The following is a 22,729-nucleotide window of genomic DNA, read 5'->3' on the forward strand; positions in this document are numbered from 1 at the left end:
ACCCATCCTTTGGAAGACTTTAACATGCAGAACGGGACTTGTATTTTCTGCCGTTACCTTTTTGGAGAACATGGTGACGTGGTGGAAGTCTCCCTGACCTCCTTGTTTCACGGGCAGAGAGAGAAAAAACCTGCTCCTGTCCTTGGAGAACAGCGGCTCCTGTCTCTGCGGAGACAAACAGAGGTGACACACTTTATGCACGAATGCTTCCCGCTGTACTCGGCCCTCTATAATGCCACACATATTGCTGTGAGGATAATACAGTGTATTAAGTCGGCACCTTATTGTTGTGGGATATGAGAAATGAGGTTTACCTGCATGGAGAGCCACGTCGCTGAAGAGTCCCCATGTCTCTGAATTAAACAGAAGAAAATGAAATTCACTTTATTATATGACGGATATGATCGTGAGAAGTTGTTGTTGTTGTTGTCAGCAACACCAACCTGCAGGCAGACTCCGATGGTGGCGTCACACACCGTCAGCAGTGATGCATTCTGGGGCCGGTTGATCCACCGCACTGCCAGGTGAGTATTACTGATCCACTTGACCATGGTGACGTAGAAATCCCTGCACAGGAGACAAAGAGAGGACAGTCACTCTGTGCCTTTGTGTGCATCACTGCTGTGAGTGTGTGTGTGTGTGTGTGTGTGTGTGTGTGTGTGTGTGTGTGTGTGTGTGGGTCACCTGAGCCTGAGCTGATCAGGAGGCTGCAGTTCTTGAGTGTGTGTCGCTCCGAACAGGTTGACCACCGACAACTTGACGGAAGGGTTTTTCTGACCGGCCTGAAGGTGTCAAACAAAGACGGACAAGTTGTTATTACACGTGTGGAGATCAGTGAGTAAAAGAATGAAGCGGCTCAAAAGTTGCTGCAGATGTTATTTTGTTATAAAATCTTAAATCTACTGAGCACAGTAAAAGGATTTTGCTCTGTCACAGAGCATATATTAGTTTTTGTCTTATTAATTAAAGCAGTGGCACTTCATTTTACACGTAAAATATAATTACATTTATAAATGTATTCCTTATTTTATTTAAATTTAGAAGGGGAACTGTAAAATGTTGTGTATTTCTCTCTAACTTCACACATGATGTATGGACTTTATTTCCCACAATCCCCTGCAGCAGACTGACCATAGGATATGGGTACTGCAGTCCTCTGGGGTAGGCGTTGCCGGTGAACTGGGGCAGGAGCATGTTGGGAACCAGGGAGTCGTTGATGGTGAGGAAAGCCAGTCGCTCTCCGTCAGGCGACCACCAGTGAGCCAAGTGACAACGCAGAATCTCCTCTGAAAATACAGCAACAATCAACATTTGTTTGTCTTTTCTGACTCCATAGAGCTCAGAGGCGCTAAAACGAATAATGGGTTTTTATTTTATTATTACAGATGTGCTGGTTTTCTGCACCTGTAGTTGTGTTTGACAGTTTTATTTTGCTTTTCTTGTAGGACGTTATAGGAAACTGGTCAAATGCTTCTTTGTAGGACACAAAAAGCCAAATGGTTGCAGTCTAAAGTAAATGCAAATCAAAAAAGGAGAAAACACAAACGCAGCAGACAGAAAGTATTCTACAACGTTCCCCCGTCTGTTTGTGCAAAGACCATCAGCACTACTGAGTTTGTTTGCACAGCGACTTAATGCATCGCAGAGACTTGTTGCTGATTTTAAATTGCCATTCTGCAGAGTTTTGTCTCGTCCGCATTTCTTTTAAAGCAAAAGACAAATCTGTCAAACGTTTTACACAGAGGAGGCACAGTGTACTCTCAAGAGTACATCCTCAACCACTAAACACACAAAGCCTGACCCGCAGTAAAACGCTCCCGAGTACAATAGTATTTAATGTGAAGTATTCAGTCAGATGAAATAGAAATACTTAAGTTAAAGTGTACTTAAGTACAGTACTAGAGTAAATGTAATTAGTTGCATTCCAACACTGACGACTATGAAAACGGTAAATCCATTTATGCTTAAAATCAGTCAAATTTTCAGGTATTGAGTCAAATAATCTGCCTGGAAAACCCCAATTCTTAGTTGTTAAACCCACAAATACACACACACACACACACACACACACACACACACACACACACCTTCGTACAACCAGTCAGCCAGTCCGTTGAAGATGACTCCCTCCATCCCAGAGGAGGTGATTCTCAGAGAGTTACTCTTCACATCTGACTGGTAGTAGATGTTATTCTCAAAGATGTAGACCTGAAGAGAAAGAGGAGATAATGGAGGTATTGATTACTTTTTGATTTCCTCTTTTTTTCCATATTAAAGCTGCTGATTTTATCTCACCGCGCAGCAAAACGTGCGTGTTTGTTCTTTCTCTTCCATCAGCGTTTTAATATTTGCATTTGCAAGTACAAACAGGATCAGCTTGCAGGTTCGCCAATATCCGGAGGAGTTATTTATTTTCCCCAGCTCTGCTCTGAATATGCATTAGTCACTCAGCAGCCATTTTGAGTTGGAAAACTTTACCTGGAGCAACTCCGCTCTGCCGCACTGCTGCATAAAGATGCACCACACAAAGGCTGGTGGCATCAAATAAAACATGTGTCATAAAAGGTATCCTGTATTAGCAGAAGGAAAAGTGCAACACATGACTTACAGGAAGAGACTTAATCAGAAGCAGACAGCCTCTACAGCTGCAGCCCAAACACAGAAACACAACATGATACACGAACAGCCCGTTAGACTTATCTGCTAATAAAGCACAGAAATTACAAAGCTCCATTTTCTGAAAAACAGCTCATTTAAAAACTAATGCAAAAAAAAAAAGGATGCAATCTTTTGAGATTTACTGTAAGTTTATTAATGCTCTAGATCTAGAAGTAATAGAATGTCATTGAAAACAAAACCTCTTGGTAAGATTTAGGCAAAAGAGGACTTGGTTAAGTTTAAGAAAAGATCATGGTTTGGGTTTAAATAAGTAGTAATTAAAGAAAGATGGAGAAGCAATAGAAAGAATGGATCGTACCAGCTGTTGTCCTTGTCTTCCCCAAGCTGCATGTTGGAGCACCGCGTTGTGAACCTCCGGAGGGTTTAGCTCCCAGACCTCCCTGTCACACACACACACACACACACATATTAAAATACAGTAACAACCACCATCTGCTTCTGAATCAGGGAGAGAACACCATCTGCTCACCTGGTGTAGATGTTGTAAACGATGTACGACGCCGTGTACGAATATCTGTACATCTGCAACGACAGTTCAGCTCATCACGTAATGCAAACAATCATATCTCAAGAAAACAAGGAGAAATATAGCAGAAGACATCAAGAAGAGGAAACAAAGTCACTGGAGCGGCTAAGAACTAAGATAAGAAAGAAACGGATCATTCTTTATTATAAAACATGACTTTATTCAGTTGATACATAACTTGGGTACATTTTCACGTAAAGAGGGTTTATTCCTCCAATGGACAATGACTCTAAGCCTGCACTGAAGCAGATAAACATCCAGCGCTGCTTCTTTATTTCCCCAGAAGACGCTTTGAGACTGAAAAATATGCAACTATTTTGTTCCTGCTCTGCTTGAAAGAATGAAATATTTAGACTGCATTACATCAAATGAAAACATGTGTTGTGTATAATTTTATACACATTTCCACAATTTAATACATGTATAGAAACTTGAGGAAGTCCACTTTGATTTTAAAAATCTGGTTTTTGGCGCCCAAAAAATCCCCAAAACGTCTTTTCTTTCAACTACTCTTCGTCACAGCCGAGTTCCCTTCACCCATAACAGAGCACGGAATTAAGAAATTCAATTGCGAGCCGCTGAACATCTCAGCAGGTTGTGTTAATCGCACCTCAAGGGGATTTCACGTTGCCCTGGCAACTAATAAACCTGGAATGCAATCAATTAAGCCTCGCTATGCAGGAGAGGAATGAGATGGGCAGACAATGAGGCAGAAGAACGACGCGTCTATGAACAGAGAAGACGTGGTTTTGATATTACAGAGAATACTGCAGGACACAGACGCGCTCCTCTGCTTTCTAAACCTCAGCCTGGATACTTCTGTTCGCAAACAAATGTAAAAATCAATGAGAGAGACCTCGACTGTGAGGAGAGAAGAAAGCCTCTCTGTGGATGACCGAGTGTTAACACACAGAAACCGCACAACAAAACAGAAACACAACTCGTGAACCCACGCCGGTTTCTCCCGACTGTTGGAGCGCGCTCGGTCCAGCCTCCGACTCCGACTTTTTTAATTCAACTCAATTCCAATTTTAAGAAACAGAGCAGCAAAGTGCTCTTCAGACAACAAGAGAGCACAATACGCTTGAGTGGGCGGGTTAGTTTGTGCATGCTAATCAGTGAGTGACAGCTCCCTTGGGTGCTGTGTGGAGGTATTATGTAAATTACAGCCTGCCAGGAAATAAAGAAAAAGTGAAAAGGACACAACTCCAATCACAGCGTGCGTGGTCACTAATCAAAACAACAAAGCTTTTGTGATTTTTAACAGATTGTTGTTTGCATGATACATTTTGAATTATTTACTGGTTTTGCAGCAGAAAGCTGAGGCTTCTCTTTCACATCGTCACCGTGTTGCAACTGACCGAAGAAAACTAAAGCGCCTCGATCTGCATCTCAAGAGAGAAGGTCAAATCACTTTTGGATCGATAAGTTTTGTGTGTTTATTTAGTAGATGTCAGATTTTTGTATTTTCTAATACTTTGATTAATTCTGATGCTTCACTGACTTACATAACCTTTTTGCTGAGGTTGTAAAGAAGATACTCTGAAGATGCTTCACAATGAGCAAAAATAAAATGTGGCGTCTCTACTGCAGAGCTCACAGGGTTCATGCAGAGTTGTTGATTGTGATTCAAGGATGCATTTCAATTTGGAACTCACCTGTTTGACATCGTAAGCGAAGAGTGCATACTTCAGATCTGCAGAGAGCGAGTACTTTACCACTTTGAAGGCCACCTAACAAAGAAGAAAAATGATTCAGCTGAACCACTGAGGACTGAACACTTCTTGTTTTAGATGGTTTAACCCCTTGATGATGTTTATGGACCACATTCATACAAATATTGGTTCTTGCACTCATAAATGCATAAATGGTGCAATAATACTTTTTAAAAAGTCCTTGATCCAGCTGAGTTCTAGTCCTGGATCTCACTGAGGGAAGCTGTGCCAGGCGGTTTGTGCTCAGTTCGAGTGCTGCAGCTGGTGGAGTTTGAAATGTTTTTTGGGGGTCAAATCAGTGACTTCCTCACTACGAGGCCACCTCTGCCTTTTGATGCTGTTGCAAAGTTTGACAAGCTCACCGGAGGAGCAAAGATCCTCATCAAACCCCCTTATGCAACCAAAATAGTTCTGCTAAATTCCTGCAAAAGGAAAACAGCCAAACCCCTTATGTTTATGAAAGAAGATGCTTTACAGAGAAGGTGAGGGGATTTGTTTTTAACACACAGTCCTGTGGATTACACTCAAATTCAAAGAACTGAAAACATAATCAGATTACAAACACTGACATATTGGTTCACATCAAGGTGATCTAAAATAAAATGTGATCATTTCACTGACTGTTCAGTGATTTGATTGCATAAAAAACAGGAATAATATTTCAAACTGAGCCGCTCTCTTGCTGGTGATTGAGGTAAATTGAGGCGAGCACATTTAGCGGCCTTAAAGCCAGAGCTCTCAGCAGGATGTTATCACACTGCGAGTCTGCCGGCAGCTCTGACACGTTGCCTCTCTTTACTGCGAGGATCCAATCACGCCAAGACAAGAACAGGATCTCTGTTTTTAAAGTTCGGAGGCCTATAGTCTCACATAAATAACTAATAAAGAATCTTTAGAGGCATTGGGGCTCTGTAGTTTTCCATAAAAGTGTGTTTTTATGTGCCCTTAAATATGACTTATTTTAAAAAGAGTAAAAATAATAATGTTCTGAAAAACTGAAATAACAGAATAGCTTAAAAAAGGAGTACAGCAACGTACAAACGTGCTGTTGGTCAGAATGACTTCCGTCTCGTTGGAGGCGAAGTTGAACTTGATGACGTGACCGTCTCGGTTCCTGTACACCACCTCTGAATCTGAGAGAGCAAACACAGAAACATGTAGAAGATAAACAGAGAAACACAAGTTACTGCATGTGTAAATAAAGCGTTTAGTACCTAAATATGATGCAGCGTGAGATTTCAGCCGAACTGCGACAGGTGGAACTAATTGTGCTCGTTAAGACTTGAGTGACATGAATGCATAGATTTAAATCTCCAAGTCGTCTTTACGGACGTAGACGTGTGCATTTAAAATGAGATCAATCAGCAGGTGAGGCCAGACACATTGTTTGGGTATTATTCTTTTTTGTCTAAACAGGAAGCAGCTGCGGCTTCTACAGAAGAACTCTCCTCTGTGATTTCCATTACACAGGGGAGTCTGTCGTTTCATCGGCCATCGCTCTGAACTCCACCGTTTTTGGAATTCAAAGCAACACACAAATGTAAGCACACACACACACACACACACACAATATATGGTGCATCTCCTTTACTTCCAAGCTCTTTCTGTAAATATGTAATGTGTTACTTTAAATATCTTGAATCCAAACTGTTTCCCGTTCCTGAGCTCCTCATCAAACTGAACCAGAAGCAGCTGTGCGGCCCCCCCCCACCCCTGGTGAACTCCTGAAACTCATTTGGAGTGAATCTGTGGCTGATTGCAGAAGAGGAAATCACTCACTGCTGCAGCAGAAACACGCAGCTTTCAGCCTTAAACGTACATCGAAAAAGAAGTAAATATGCATGTGAAAAAAGATGCATGAAACAATTTTATTATAAAGCACAAACAGCCATTTTTGTTGACTTTCGAAAAATATTTGTTCAATTTTCTTTAAATAAACATCCAGTAGCATCACTCTCAACACTGGCAGAGAAACGAAAACATGGTTTTAGAAAGAGTTGTGAACACTGCTCTAGTTCCTTTGCTTCTCGTCTCCACGTATCTTACGCATCGTCACACTGAATGCATTATTCATGTTGTTTTACTCGTATGGGTCACCGCTGAAGATGTAACCTATTGTTTGTGCAAACCTCATTAGCAATCACGGACGACAAGCCAAGCAGCGTGAAGCGCTCATCCGTGATTGTACACACACACACTATATTTCTCTCTTATGTAAGTACCTGAATGTTTTCTTCATCTGATATAAAGAAGCTCTGCTCACGTTAACGGTACATTAGGAATACAGAATGACTCCATGAATAATTCACCACAACCGTGACCCTGTGAATACGCTGCATATAGGAACGATGAAAGAGAAATAAGCAATGAAACCATCACTGAAATATGTTTGAGTGGTTCAAAAGTCAGTGAAGCATCAATAAAGCTGAAGATCATGAATAAGAACAAATGCTGGTGCTGCTTCATGCTTCTGCACTGCCCTACATCGAAGCATGCAGAGTGTTTCAGCTTCAATCTTACACCTAAATTATTTCTTATATTGTTTCGCTTTTCTAAGTGTTTTGGAACTCAAGCTTCTGTAAGTGTGTCTTGAGGGCCGGGCAGCTATTGAAGCCTGAGTCGGATGTTAGAGGAGAGAAGAGGAAATGAGTTGGAGGTTGTCAGGGGAGATTTCCATCACAGACATGTTTGAATTACATCCACGACACCTCTTTGGAGGTGTCGTGGCCCAGACCACGTTTTGTCTACTCGGGCCTCTCGGCTCTCATCTCCCGCCCTGCGTGAGATTTACACCACGCAGCATGTCAGCCGGTAATTTCCCAACTTCATCATCAATCTCAATAAAACAGGTAACGATGGGACAGCTGACCCTGTTGGGTTGAAAAATGCATTATTGTGCTACAAAACAAGTTACTTCTTTTCCTCCCAAGTGATGTAAGCCTTCAGCTAGCTAACAACATATAGTCTATCGTTCATTTCATTACTGATCCATCGATCTGATCCGATTGTCTCAAAAGCATCTGATTTGCACACAAAACATAGAACCCAAACAAATAGGTCAAAGACGAACAAAGCCTCATAAAACTGTGAGAAACTGTAGAGTTGGGTGATGACTCGTGATCTGAAATCCTGTCGGGATCAAATGTGTGTCCCCGCTTTTAGGGATGGAAATAAGGTCCTCACAAGCACACTTACAGTATACATACGTGTGTGTGTGTGTGTGTGTGTGTGTGTGTGTGTGTGTGTGAGAGAGAGAGCTAGGGGCCGTCCCAACCAGAACACATAATGAGAAGCCACAGGCCACAGGACTAGTCATTAGTATTATCTCCCGGTGGAAGCGAAGGACACAGCAGGATCTCTGTTTCATATCCAGAGCAGGAAGACCATCTCTCACTGTCCCCCTCCACCACTGTCCCTCCGTCCCTGCGTCCCTCCCTGCACGTCTCCAGAATTCAGTCATCTTCTCCCCTGAATTACCCATTAAAGCTACAACGTGGGTGTCATGTTCAGCTCCTCCAGCTACAGCTGCTATTTTCCTTCTCTTTCTGTCTTTTTTTTTCTTCTTCTTCTCCGAGCTCGAACGCAAACACAATCTGTCGCCGCTGTCAGTCCGCCAGTTAAATGACATTTGAGATTCTCCACAGTCGGACGCTCATATGAGCGAGAACACCGAGGAGGAATGACGCTTCCTCGCACGGTGACAGAATAAAGTCCTGAAAGTCTGACATTTCAACATTATTCTCATAGCACTTTAGTTAAAGTCAGAGAAACGGTTCAATATTAATACAATAAACACTTCCTGTCTCATGCTTCAAGTTACTTTTGACAATCTTCCCCTTACCTCAACAAAGTGTGTTAAATGCCTGAATGTAAAATGTACAAACAAGCAAGAGAAGAGATGTAACGGTGAATCAACTCCAGGTCCAGGTAAGGTTCACTATTTGAATGCAGTATTCTAACTCCTCTGGCTTCCAGTAAAATGTAGACATGATTAAAATATTTTATTGAGTACTTTTTCACGCTTGCTGGTTTGCATCTGCAGGAGCTGAAGACTCTGGAATAATTTACCAGAAAGGATCAGATTATCCAGCTCATTCTCGTTCAACTCTCTCTTATGAATGTATCTTCGCTGGCCTGCTGTTGTTATTCTAATGGGTTCGTATTACATTTAATCTCGGCCTAGCAATAAGCACGGGATCAAGTTTAAAGCTGGTGCCCGTTGCACACCAGTAAGCACTGTGTTGCTATTATTATTATTATTTTTATTGTATATATAATATGGTTTATCCCAAGGTGGGAGGATGTACAACCCTGAGTCACTGCATGCTGTTGACGCTACCGTCTGCTGTGAAGCCATCTGTATTTGAAATACAGGTCAGCGGGAGTTTATGTGTTTACGCGAACAAGTGCTGTGATAAATAACAGAGAGAGATTTGAAAAATAAACTAAATTCAACATCCTCAGGGCTAAAAGAAGCTCTTAATTGCCCAGTTAATATTTTATTTTGTGTATGGGACAATATAACAAACATCTAATACATTGTATTAATTCAATATATATCTAAATTTTTAGATCTTACAGGAAGTACAACTGAAACATTGCATTAATAAATTAATACTTATTATGAATTGCAAACTCAATCCCTCAGTATTTCTAAAAACCTGCATGTGACCTTTGATGCATAATGGATTCTTAAGAGTGTTCCAGCTCTACTTATGATTAGCTTTTCTTGGACGAGGACAAAGCGAGTGTTTTACCTTCTATACGAGATCCTTTTATAGACTGTGGTCTTGGTGAATAAATGGTTGTAATTTACAGTATACAACAAACCTCAGAGGAGAGATTTTCATTTTCTGCTCATGCTCTTCCCACAGGGCTCGAAACTTCACTTTTTTTTCCCGACCTGGTAGGAGAACCATGGCCTTCCAGGGGTTTGATGAATTTATCTGGACAATATTTGGCTTTTTATTAAACTCATATGTTAGTCTAAAGTCAGCGCTGTCGAGCTCTGTGTTAACCTGTTATCATAAAGTCTGTTCTCAGTGAGAAATGAGAGTAAAAAGTGTTCAAACCTCACTGACTTCAAACCAGCCGTCCAACCTGACACTGTCTTAAATTGACATAACCAGCTGTTCCCTCCAACACCTGACAAAAGTGCACAGATATTTCATTTTGAGAAGATAAAAATACCAAACCGTGTCTCTCAGACGTGACCTCTTTACTTTCTTCTCAATGTCACACTGTTTTGTCCTCCTCTGTCACATCACCATCACTCTTTCCTCACAATATCACGCTGCCTACACCTCTTGATTCTCATCCTGAGCTCCGTCACCTCCATGTCTCTGACTCTGTGCAGACATGCACCACAACGCAGCAGAGGAGTTTCTGCACGATGTGACACCGCTGGATTTATCTGGCTCGTTGAAGCCTTCATTATCTTCACTTGTACATCATAATCAGTTTCATCATTTAAAGCTACGCTATGCCCCTTTTGAGAGAATAATGAAAACATTCACATTCATGAGACAATTTGTCTAATTTCAGATTAGATTTTAGAGGAAATGGTGCTTAGTCACAAAATCATTTCACCTCAGGTTAATAGCAGAACACCTCAAGGTGTCACTCAGACAGAACCAGGACATTCTGATGTAGCATTTCAAAATTAAAGCCCTTCAAAATCTGCACTGCTGCTTAATTTACTCAGCCCAAAATCACCCAGAATGCACTGCAGCTAAAACACAATCCGTGGATTTGGTTACTCCTATTGTTTTCTTGCTATATCTTTGCAGTACTCACCACTGATCCACTTGGCCTCGGGGTCGTGGACGCTGAACTCTGGTTTGTACAGATCCGCCACAGTCAGCCTGGACTGGCCGCTGCTGGGGAGCTCCGCTGGGATAAAAACACAGTAGACCCAAAGTCAAATCCAGTCTATTCTTAACAGCTTTATTCCTGAAGAACCAACTCATACACCGGATGACGTACCAGGTGTGAGGACGACAACCGACATGGTGATGAGCGAGCAGACCACCACGATCACCAGCAGAGAGATGGCGATGCCCTTCCAGTTCCTCTGTGGGGGGCTGACGTCCACAAACTCCTGCAGACACACACGAAAAAACAAAGTTAGCATTGGTGCATGCCGCTGATTGGACCGTGTATCATGTAGCCTACAACTGCAAGTTAGAAAATACACACATGGGCAGTCGTATGTGGAAACCCATACATTGTACTCATATGTGAATGCTGTCATCTTAAAACAAAGGGCATTCATCTTCCACTCTTCTACTTTTCAGGCTTTCCACCAGATGTACTAATTAGCAAATGTCAGCAACAAGCTAAACAGAGATGTTGATCAGGACATATATCTGCTAAACATCAACATGTTAGCATTGCCAATAATTACCTCAAAAAGATAAATCCAAGGAGACGTTTGCATGTGTAATTTTGTTATAAATGCATAACTGTATTCTGTATTATGCTCTTATCTGAACCAAAGACACTTGGATGTCTTAATCTGTAACTTTTTACATGATGACATCTCTGACCATCGCTGTCGAGAAGCTACTGGGTTACATCAGTTCTCTGCACTCATCTTTTCCCTCGCTTCAGGCTAGAATGAGGAAAGTTACCTGTAGACTTTAAAAAGAGAAAAATGACGCAAGGAGGGTTTTTAGTTCAACCCCGGATTTGGCGAGAAGCCGGGCGTGGACGAGCTTTCCAGCAGCGACACTGCAGGCAACTGTAATAGGTAGCTGTCATATGGTGTTTAATTCACCATTCTCCAGAGCTTGAGAAAAGACAGTGGTACATCAAAGAAGGCAGTGTGAAGCCTCTTCCTCACATCAAACGTGTCAAATTTAATGTTGACTCTTTTCCAGATGCGCTGCCTGTTTCCTCCGTAAAACTTCCAGCGACAAGTGAACAAGTGAGCAAGAAACACGTGTTGCTTTGAAGTTGTTTGAGATGAGACAGAAACATCTTGATATCTGATAGGAACCAACTTCCAGATAAATAAAACAGAAGAAGTCTGTTATTTATCTGCTTTTCATAAAATCTTGGCCATTAGAAAATAGCTGGATAAAAATGTCACTGTAATTAAAATCCTATATTATGCAATTGTACAAAACGTAATATAACTAAATATTTTGCACAAACCTGACAGCAGTCATTTGAGTGCAAGTGTGCCAAATAAGATGTCAGATAATGGTTCAAACTGCGTACTGTAAGTGGGTTCGTCTGAAGAACGGTTGGTGAATGAGGCCCAAAGTCTGCAGACTAAATATGAAGCCATCCAGCAGCTGGTTAGGTTAGCTTAGCTTAGCACAAAGACTGGAAACAGGGGGAAACTACTAGCCTGGCTCTTAAATTAAAGCTCACTGTTATCCCCTTTGTTTAATCGGCACAAAAACTGCAGTAACTGTAATATGAATAAGTCTTTTGAAACCGCCCGAATCCTTTTGGCTATTGAAGAGCATCATATATACAGTAGAGTACACTATACTATTCCTACTAATACTACTATACTACTACTAGTACTGAATTCAGTGACACTGAATGACTAATAATCAAGATAAAAGGCACAAATGTGTCCAGAACAATCTGTATCAAATGTTCTGTTGGGTGAGGAGGAAACTGTTTAATTAATGAAGCAAGAGAAACTGATTCACACACACACACACACACACACACACACACACACACACACACACACACACACACACACACACACACACACACACACAGATGTTGAACTAATAATCAGAGAGCAGTCGATGGCCCAGTGGTGTGCAAAGAAAGCTCTACCCACTGTTGATTGTGTGTGTGTGTGTGTGTGTGTGTGTGTGTGTGTGTGTGTGTGTGTGTGTGTGTGTGTGTGTGTGTGTGTGTGTATTGAGTTAAAGGGATAAAGACACAATGGACAGAAATGGATGAAACAGATTTTTACCCGAACAAACCTAAATACACGCATATCTAGGACTAAAAATGACTTGGACATGCTTTTGAATTTAGATGTCAACATCTCCAAACCTGCTTCTACTGAGCAAACCCTCGTTGCAAAAGTATACTCACAATCACTATTTAACCAGTTTTATTAAACAATAGCTCAGACTTTGAGAAATGGGATCAAATAAACTCCAAAAAAAACATAACAAACAATGGATTCAAAAAGCTGCTGAACTTGAATACAGACATTGAAACTGGACACTGTCCGTTTGTCTGCAAGTTGTTTTACCAAAATAAAAGTCAAATACAAAGTGTTTACGTACTGTAATGTCTTAACTGATTCTGGTATCTTGCACTGAACTGTAACTAATTCCCCTGCTTTATTACATTTGAGATTATTTCAATACTGTTTTATTTATTTGTGTCTTTTATTTGGCTTGTGCTTCTTCAATATCTCCTCTTAATCTCTTTTATGTAACACAACTGCTTTGTTGCTTTATACGCCCATTTGAAAGAACTCAACACTTGTTAAAGACTCTCGTTCCTCTGAAAATAGTATTTCCTTGCAAATATTTTTGCAAGACTTCCTCAACCTAGAAACAAAACAATAATACAAATCGACATGTTTTTGGCTCTCCCCATCAATATAATAAACTGTTTAATAGTCAAACTATATACAAATCTTATTCCATAACAGTATTATCTGTTTTATGTGCTGCAAACACTTTCCTGTAAGCCTCATATTGTCTGTGCATTAATTGCATTAATAAATCTACCTTAAATCAATCAATGTTTACATGCAACACGATGACGCACAGCAAATGAGAGAAAAATCCTTAATGGCCTTACTGTACTTTATTGCATTTTTGTGGGATATTTCAATAATCCTGCCGTAATATCGCAATCATTCTAAGCGCGCAGCAGCACCGTAGAAGCGCATCTAGTGACCACAGTTCCCCCCGTGATGTCCTTCATAGGATGACTGTCCACACAGAGGTCTGGCTCCTCACAGATGAATGAAAATGAGTGCATCTCTGCGTTTGTCTGTGAGTACCTCATCCTGCTGCGCCTCTTTGGGTTTCTTCTTGGTCGGATCTTTGGACGCCGTCATTGTACCGAAGCCACGGTGCTTCTGCTTCAGCCTCAACCCAGCGGCTCTCCCGGTAATAACATCCGAACCAGTCGGCGCGTCAATTTAGCGGCACGAGCGGCAAGCTGGACCGAAGCACGACAAGGATGACTTCCGGGTGTGACTTTCAAAATAATCACAGGGTTTCGCTTTCTGGTGACACACAATTGTTTTTATAAGGATAATACATATTTATTGTATTAGAAGAATAGTACTAGACCTCTTTTAGATTCAGTCTTTAGTAGTTCAAATTCAATTTTGATATCATTTTTTTGTCATATGCTTTTATTTTGTTAATGTATGCAAACATCCGGTGTCACAGTCTGGCTATCTTCGAGAATATATAATTTTTTTTTATATATAATATTTTGTGCTGTACAAATCTATCTATCTATCCATACATAATATTATATATATAATTATAATGAATAGTAATGAATAAACACAATATATAAATATAATAACAGTATATATATACCGTTTATTCGTTTTAGCTACCTGTTTCAACCAATACAATTAGTTCTGATGTGTCCTAAATAATAATAAAGTTATTTCTAATGCATGATCTGATTTTAACGGTATGTAAACCTAGAATATGTTTCTGTAGTGAAACTGTCGATGGTGCTAAAAACAATCTAATCTGTCAGTTAACATTTATTGGTAAATAAGATAAGTAAGAAACAGTGGTAGAAGTACTACTGTAGTTAAGTAAAAGTATAGCGATAGCTCAGTGTAGAAACAACAAGTCCTGCATTAAATATCTTAAGATACAAAAGTATTGGCATCAAACTATTCTTTGAATCTGCAAAGTAACGAGTAACTAAAGGAATTCAATTAATATAGTGGAGTAAAAAGTACAATATTTCCATTTTTTAACAATGTATTTGTTGTGTAGTAGAAGTATAAAGTAGCAGACAATCGAAAGTACCTCAAAACTGTAGTTGAGTAAATGTATTTCCCCCACTGGTAATGAAGACAAATTCCAAAAGGTAACCAACCGTATTCAGAGACGGACTAATTGATTAAGCTGCAACAGGAGCTAAAAGCATTTAAAAAGTAATTATCTCAGTAATTAATTAAACTAAAATTCACATCTGTGGTTTAATGAATCTGTTTCACTGACACATGATGTTGCACATGTCTTCATTTAATGAAAATGATTAAATCATCCCATCACATGGTATTTATATCTGTAGTTTTCCTGTGAATCATGTGTAATATTCCCATAGGGACTCGGTCTTGCTCTTTGTGGTATTTTTACCCCTGATGATGTCACTCTACTACTCCTACAGTATCACTTCAGGGACTAGTAACAGGATTATAGCTGTGCGTGTCATGGGAGAATGAACCGAGGCGTCGTGTGAAATCTCCTCAGAGGGGAAGCGAAGCGAGACAATCGAGCAGATCAGTAACCAGCTGGCCTTCCCTGCTGCTGAGTGACTGAATGCAAACTGATAGGTGTCACACAGAAAGCCCAAAAGACACAAACTCCAGCAACACACACATACTGTGCCTACTATCCAAAAATATACCAGGAGGTGGGAAAATAAATAAAGATGGACGACACCAGACGAACCAGCCTGCAGATATTAGTCTCTTTGTGTGCATCTTCTTGTACATGTCTGTACTTCTGAGGACCAAATGGTGCCACAAGGGACAGAAAAATAGGAGTAAATGCAGGCTCATAGGATTATATCATCCTTCTAGAGCCTAACGCACACATTCTGAAGGCTTGAAGGGTTGAAGAGGGCTACTAGTGATGTGCAGTAACGTGAGTGTGTGTAGCTCGGTGGAAACTGAAATAGCGAGTTTATGCTCGAGTGAAAAGTGGCAGCAGATCAAAAATGCTGAGGAAAGCATGCAGAGAGGGAAGAAGTAAAGAGCGTATTAAAGGATGAATGGAGAGAGGTTGAGGATGATGGACGCTGTGGAGGAGGGAGGTAGTAAGAAAAGAGAGGGAGGATAGCATCCTCAATGCTCGTGCATGGACTCTCTTCTTTTCTTCATTAAATATTGAACAAGGGGAATCAGAGAGCACATGGAAATGATCTCTCTCTCTCTCCGACCTCTGCTGGTGTTTGGGAAGTTCACTAACGTCCCCGAGGCGGAAATCCTCAGACAACAACCTATGTGTGCATTTGTACGTGCATTACTAATTCTAGCATTTGTGCACGTTTGCTCTGCACATATAGTTTTGTGCACCAGCCTTCATGCCTTTTTCTGTCAGAGTTTAAACTTGTGCACACACACTCATGTTGATTCATGAGTGTGCATTTGCTTTGTAACAGCTATGAATATGGAGGCTGCAGAACCAAATGATTTAACTGCCATTGATTTGATTTATTGGAGAAGTTTAGAACATATTAAACACTTAAATCACAATTTTATCTGTTTGGTACTTTTACAATTTTCTTTATCATCTTTTTTCTTGTAAAATATTAGTAGAAAAAAATCAAACGCAACACCCCGAGGATGTTTTCTTTCCTCGGCTGTGTCAAGACCCTCTAACACCAGTTTCACTGAACCTTATTTTTTATTTTTTGCCAACAATGTGCAGCCTGTGCAAGAGGCAGCAAGCAGGCAGCACTTTGTTTTTATGCGTCACACGCCAAAACAGTTGAGAGTCCTCTTCCTCAGGTCTCCAAACCACTTCTGCTGCCTAATCAGGGACTGACTTACACCTGGGACGCCAGGTGAATGTAATTAACCTGCTGTCTGGACGGAAACCTGCAGGGCTCTGAGTCTGCAACCGCTGACGTTTGGTTTAATGGTGTGTTTAAGAGAAGGAAAGCTCCTAAGTGGGTTAATTGACCCAGAAGGATCTGAGGTGAAGTCCTGATAAGAGCCGGTTAAAGTCTGGAAATACTGAGGAAAGTGCTTCACTGCATTGCGCAGCCTGATTGTTACTTAGTTGAATGTGATTGTCTTCTTAAGATTTCTTCAGATGCTGCATTCATGCAGTGAAAACCACAATTATTCTGACTTCATTCCAAAGCTGTAAACCTTGTAATAAAACCATTGTTTCTCCATTGGCTAATCTGTGCACCATGCAATCTCATGGAAGCACATTCAACACACACACCAGGCTGACACACTTTAAATCCCAGAGGATGCGTTTCTGTTTCTCTGAGCCTCGACTCTCCCAGGAGGCAGCAGACACTCCTGGGACTCTACGATAAAACACACGCGTCACTCTTCTCCGCTGATTCTCCGGCTATGAAAGGAGACTTTAGGATGTTTTTTGTTTAAAATATTCCGCCACTGCTGAAGGCCCCACATGTCAAAACACTCACTCAACACCTTAAGAAGCACACTGCTGTGGCTTCTATAAATAAAAGCGTACCGACACCTCACCTCTGGGTACCTGAGCTCTGGGTCCATTATGTAGACGTCTCTCCAGTCAAAGCACCGAAATGTGAAGCATCACATTCAGGCCGCAGCGAGACGCTCAGCCTCAAAAGTGGCAATATTGTCCAAAAACAATAGGAAATGCATTCCTCCTGCAAACCGACAACAAGCCAGTGAAAGATAGCCTCCCCTCCTGCTCTTGCCAGCAGCTCTTTTCTGTCTGACTTTCCCCTTCAGAGTAAACAGACGTCTGACACACATGCACACACTCACAAAACCCCTCTGTTCTGATTTTACCACTTAAAAAAATGGTGTCATTAATATAAGTTAAAAAAAATCAGCCAACCCAGTTTCACTTGGCGTCGTTACTCTGGTAATCTAATTCTGGGTCAGGGGGAATTTGAAGCTCATTGAACTGAATTCATCCGGTTTCTGTGTTGAAAGGACAATCGGGGTTAAAGTGGGTTTAAAAAAGGATTAGAGTTTCTATAAATCTAATATTTTATTGGATGTTTGCCCAGTTGTATAATCACCTCTTTGTTAGGTAAAAACAACCAACAACAAAATGTAAAATTCCTTTAAGGTAACTCCGTTAGCTTTCAGGTCCAATTAAGGTTTGAGGGTGGGGATTAAAAATGACTTTCTTACAGTAAGAGCTCATCACAGTCACTCTTTTCTTACCTCACATATTACCACCTGGAGGCGAGCCATGGATCACAGAGTTCATTACTGATTAAGAGGAAAGATTTTATTAGTCAGAGGCTTTATGAAGCTGCTCAGCCCTCCCTTATCTCTGTCTCAGTGCTTTTTATTCTGCTCCATACTGGACCGACTGTGACTGGCAACCGTTAACTGAACATCTGCTTGTTCATTCTCTGCCTTCACATCTTTACTCACGAATACTGACTGTGAAGGAAAACCCAGAAACAGTCATTTGAAGTGATTTTTGAGTGTAAATCTAATTATCGTACCATTTATGTTGTTGTTATACTGGCAAAATGATTTATTGTCTGAAGCATGTCATGTGTTTAGGGTCATGTTTTTATGGTTCAGTCCAGGTTCATCCTTCGGTAGATAACAAAAGCAACCCTGACCTTGAGTACTATCTAAGACCTGACCATTTGTTAAATGTCAGAGTGTCGCAGCTGTTTCTGAACGCAGAGAAACACAGAAGTGTTCTTCTTGTGCCGTTATGTGAGAGCCTCTGGTGCTGCCTTCACAGCAGGGACCTTGGTTTGGGAAATTGTATTTCAAAGCAGTCTAACCTGAGATGATTCTTGTTGGTTTGAAATAAAAACACATCAAAACTAAGAACCAGCTGATGCATATAAAATGCCTAAATGCTGCACACTTAAAGCACCAGTAATATTAATCCAAAAACATCGTAAATATAACAGTACAACACTCACAGGGACCATTCTTCTGCAGAATGAGTACTTTTACTTTTGATTAATTGAAGTTTTTAATAAAGTAATACTTGATGCAGGACTTTTACTTGTAGTGGAGTATTTTCACAGTGTGGTACTAGTACTTTTACTGAAGTAAAGCATCTGAATACTTCTTCCAACACTGTCATGTGCAAGTCAGGAACTTGGCAGCAAGACTTTTCTTCTCACACACTGCCTGGCTTTCACACCATAGCTGTGTAGGATGTGCAAATGCAACCAGCTCAAGTCTGCATTTAGGATTTCTACACAACAAATCTTTTAAAGTGGCACGACTCATTGAAGTATTCAATTTATGGAATATTATAATATAATTTAGGCGTTACTGAGTGAGTGCTAAGGGGTTGAATTAGCAAATGATGGAGATGATTGCTCAAAGGCTAACCTGCTAATAGTCCTTTACTCCGCAGTAACAGATGACAGTGATGACACAGGCTAATGATAATATTCAGTGAATTTCTGACTGCGACCAGGGACTGAACAGGCTGTTATGAAGGCAATCTGTTCAATTTCACAGGTTTTAGGGTCGAGAGTTCAGTTGTTGCTTTGAAATAAAAAGACGTCAAAAATAAGAACCAGCGGATGCATTTAAAATACTGAATAAAGGATTTAATGCAGTAGGTCTAAAATAATATATGTGTGTTTTGGTTTTTATGTGAATGGTTGCTTTATTTCAGTAGTAAGTACATTTACTCAAGTAATGTATTCAATTAGAGTTTAAGGTACTCGTGTTTCTATTTTATAATACGTTGGACCTCTACTCCATTACATCCTTCCACCTGACTAACGTTTCCCAGGACTTGGATTATAAAAAGATTGATAACTGATCGTTCAGGAGGTTCTCTCTGACAAAAATAGAGTATGTTCACTCCACTTCATTATGAACAGATGTGATGTTATGAACAGATTTGAAGAGCACACATTCCTCCTTCCATAAGCCTTGACAGTAGTGCAGACTGTAGTCTTTTGTAAGACTGCTCTCTAGTGACAAAAAAAGATATTGCAGTATATATATATATATATATATATATATATATTTGTGGTATTACAAACTATAGTGGCTGTGGTGACATTGACGGAAACATGTCGTTTTTCCCCAATGTATACCAGATTTTCCTTTGTCAATGTTGTGCTACTGACTCTATTTGAATGTCAATCAGTTTATGTTTGCTGTTTCTGCTTTGGCGACGACTATGTTTAGATTTCACGCCTCCAGAGCACCTTTTGATTTGTGTTGAGATGGAGATGATTGACGTGCTGTGAATGCTGTTTGGTGGCTGTTTCATGGAGGGTCACTGCAGCGTTGACAGGAGGGGAAAAAGCTCGGCTCGCTCTTTAACCCCAGCAGGTCCCTGTGTGGGCGGACAGCCCAACACAACCCAAACGGACACTTTTATATTGCTTTTAAATGCTTTTCTTTCACTTTCTTTTACTTTATTCCTCATCAGTGATGTTTCCCAGTATTACGTGTCTTGAAGCATGTCTGGAGTGGATATGTAATGTTAAAAAATGTGTTTTACACCCTGCAAGAATACCAAATGTGGGGAAATCCAGCCCTAATCAGACTGTATTGCCACTTTGTGTCGCTTGATTCAAATCGCTGAACAAATTGGAGATGTGGTGGTGATTCAAAGGTCTTAGACCATAGGCTGATCCTGAATACTTGAAATGGTCTGAAAGGGGTCATGTTAGCAGATTGAGCCATGAAAATACTGAAAATACAATATGAAGATGTCTCCATCAGACAACAGCAGCCTTGTGGTGGGTAAATTCTCCAATACAGCTAATGTATCTCAAGAGGCAGCAGCTTATTTATGAAGCAGCTGAAACCAGACGGTGGTTTACTGAGCTGTGATTTATGACACAATTAAAACCACTCAGGCTAAATAATGCACATGAAGAGCATCAAAGCACCCCTGTTCATTTTACAGCATGTATTGCTGATTTTTAATGCTTTTTCAGTTCTTCAAAAGGCAATGAATGAAATCGACAAGTGCCCCAAAGTGTAGTGTTTTTTCTTTGCATAAATTAACCTCCTTCCTGCCAGATTATTTCCATGCTGAAGCACAGGATTGTACAGGATCACACTTTGGCTCGTCGTCTCTCTGTCTCGCAGCTTTGCAGGAACTGTGAGCAATAACGAAGCTCTTGAACGGCTGAGCCTTCATTCTGCTCGCAGCTGTCACTGCGTCTCTGCGTTTTACTGTTAATATCGTCCACAAAGCCAGAGCTCACCAACACACGACCGCACTTTGATCTGGTTGATGTGTGGATGATCCAGTTTGACAGAGTGACTTTATCTTTGGCGAATAAAGACACAAATCAATGTTTTGTATTAGAAAACATCCATGTTGTTCTTAATTGTTATGTCATCGGTCAGTTTTCCAGTGGAAAAACAAATAAAAGATAAATATATTACTGTGAGATTATCTCTGCCAGGTACAAACCTGGAGCTTACTTCTGACTTCTCATGGTTTCAGTGATTCAAACTTTTGAAAAACACATTTTATTGACTGTTTTAATAGTGTCATCGACTCCTCACTCCCGTCGCCTGTCGAGGCCTCAAGTGATCAACAACTGCTTCAGTCTGCAGAAGGAGAAGTAAGATTTAAGAAGTACGAGTTTTAGATACATTTTGATCAAATCTGTCAGCTGTTCTGTGAAGGCGTCTGCATGTATAATAAAGCCTTCTATGATAAAGGCATACAAACGTGACATAACTTTCATCTAAAACATATACAGCTTTTGAAGAAGGTAATATTATAATTTGAAATATGATGTATAATCATGGATGGAACAACTGACTTAAAGCTTGGTCGATAACACAAAGAATAAAGTCAAAATGTTGGCAACTGTTACATATGAATCTGTTTGTGGCGCCGTGATTACAAAAAGTGTGATAAAGGAAGCGCAACATGAACAAATCCATCCTACCTTGGAATCCTTGATTGGCTGACACTCAATCTGATGAGAGACGGACGCAGTTTGGTTCATCTTTGTGTCTCAGTTTCACTGAAATCCTCCTTTAATCTGATCAAATAAAATCCCTAAAGCTGCGTAAAGTTTTCCTCCGACTGACCAAAGCAGAAAGTGATGCTGATGATGCTGAAGGCTGCAGCGCTGCTCTTCCTCGTTGTTATTGAAGCTTCGAGGAGATGCATTTAAATCATCTTGTTTTTCTTCCTTTGTCTCTCTCTCTGGCAATAAATGCTCACTCCTCTTCCCTCTCTTCTTCTTCTTCTTCTTCTTCTTCCCCACTAAAGCGATAGTGTGCTGCTTCATATGCAGCTGACAGACTGTTCATACACCAAGATGTTTGCCAGTGCCTCCCACATACCAAGACGCTGCTTCATCAGCATGCAAATGCGCTCGAGGCAAAGACATTTGCAGGCGTTCGGTTTGAGCCTTTTTACATCTGAAGCTGACGTTCTGGTTGAAAAGCGTCTCACAGAAGAAGGTTTAGTGTTCGGATGAAAGATGTTTTGACAGGATGTTCACACTGATGTTGAGCTCAAACTGGAGGAACCTGCTGCTGTTTGATTCTTTAAAAAAGCACCAAGTGCAGAATTCACTTTAAGATAAAGATTAAAGATTTATTCAAAATGTTTCTTATGTGAGAGTACAGAAGTAGTGGCATCAAAATATACGTAAAGTACCAAAATTAAAAGTGCTAATTACGCATAACAGTCCATTTCAGAATGATATATATTATATTGTCGGATTATAATTGATGCATGAATGTATATATCACTTTAATGTTGCAGCTGGTAAGATTGGAGCTCGTTTTAATTACTTTGTGTACTGCTAGCTTGTGAATTTACCCCCAGGGATCAATAAAGTCTTATCTTAACCTCTAATAATACATCACGATTTATCTGTTGACTGTATTTTGCATTATTAATCTAAATCTGCAAGTTAAATAAATGCAGTGGAGACGTAT

At 40.4% G+C, this 22,729-nt stretch overlaps 1 protein-coding gene across 1 annotated transcript in view; it reads right to left on the bottom strand.

Annotated features, from left to right (window-relative positions):
• The window catches only part of LOC142952624 (inactive dipeptidyl peptidase 10-like), a 28,879-nt gene extending 7,096 nt beyond the window's left edge, over nucleotides 1-21,783 (bottom strand). Inside the window, exons 1-13 of the mRNA XM_076094459.1 lie at nucleotides 21,724-21,783; nucleotides 10,906-11,020; nucleotides 10,717-10,812; nucleotides 5,959-6,053; nucleotides 4,864-4,938; nucleotides 3,149-3,201; nucleotides 2,978-3,059; nucleotides 2,088-2,208; nucleotides 1,132-1,286; nucleotides 685-782; nucleotides 444-567; nucleotides 315-353; nucleotides 58-165 (exon numbers count right to left, since the gene is read on the bottom strand). Coding sequence (XP_075950574.1) covers nucleotides 58-165; nucleotides 315-353; nucleotides 444-567; nucleotides 685-782; nucleotides 1,132-1,286; nucleotides 2,088-2,208; nucleotides 2,978-3,059; nucleotides 3,149-3,201; nucleotides 4,864-4,938; nucleotides 5,959-6,053; nucleotides 10,717-10,812; nucleotides 10,906-11,020; nucleotides 21,724-21,783 — 1,221 coding nt within the window. The remainder of the gene's footprint in view (nucleotides 1-57; nucleotides 166-314; nucleotides 354-443; nucleotides 568-684; nucleotides 783-1,131; nucleotides 1,287-2,087; nucleotides 2,209-2,977; nucleotides 3,060-3,148; nucleotides 3,202-4,863; nucleotides 4,939-5,958; nucleotides 6,054-10,716; nucleotides 10,813-10,905; nucleotides 11,021-21,723) is intronic.
• Between the last annotated feature and the right edge of the window lie 946 nt (nucleotides 21,784-22,729).

This window comes from Anarhichas minor, unplaced genomic scaffold (genome assembly GCF_050575085.1).
Source record: "Anarhichas minor isolate MPS153535 unplaced genomic scaffold, ASM5057508v1 ptg000018l, whole genome shotgun sequence".
In the NCBI taxonomy this organism is placed as follows: Eukaryota; Metazoa; Chordata; class Actinopteri; order Perciformes; family Anarhichadidae; genus Anarhichas; species Anarhichas minor.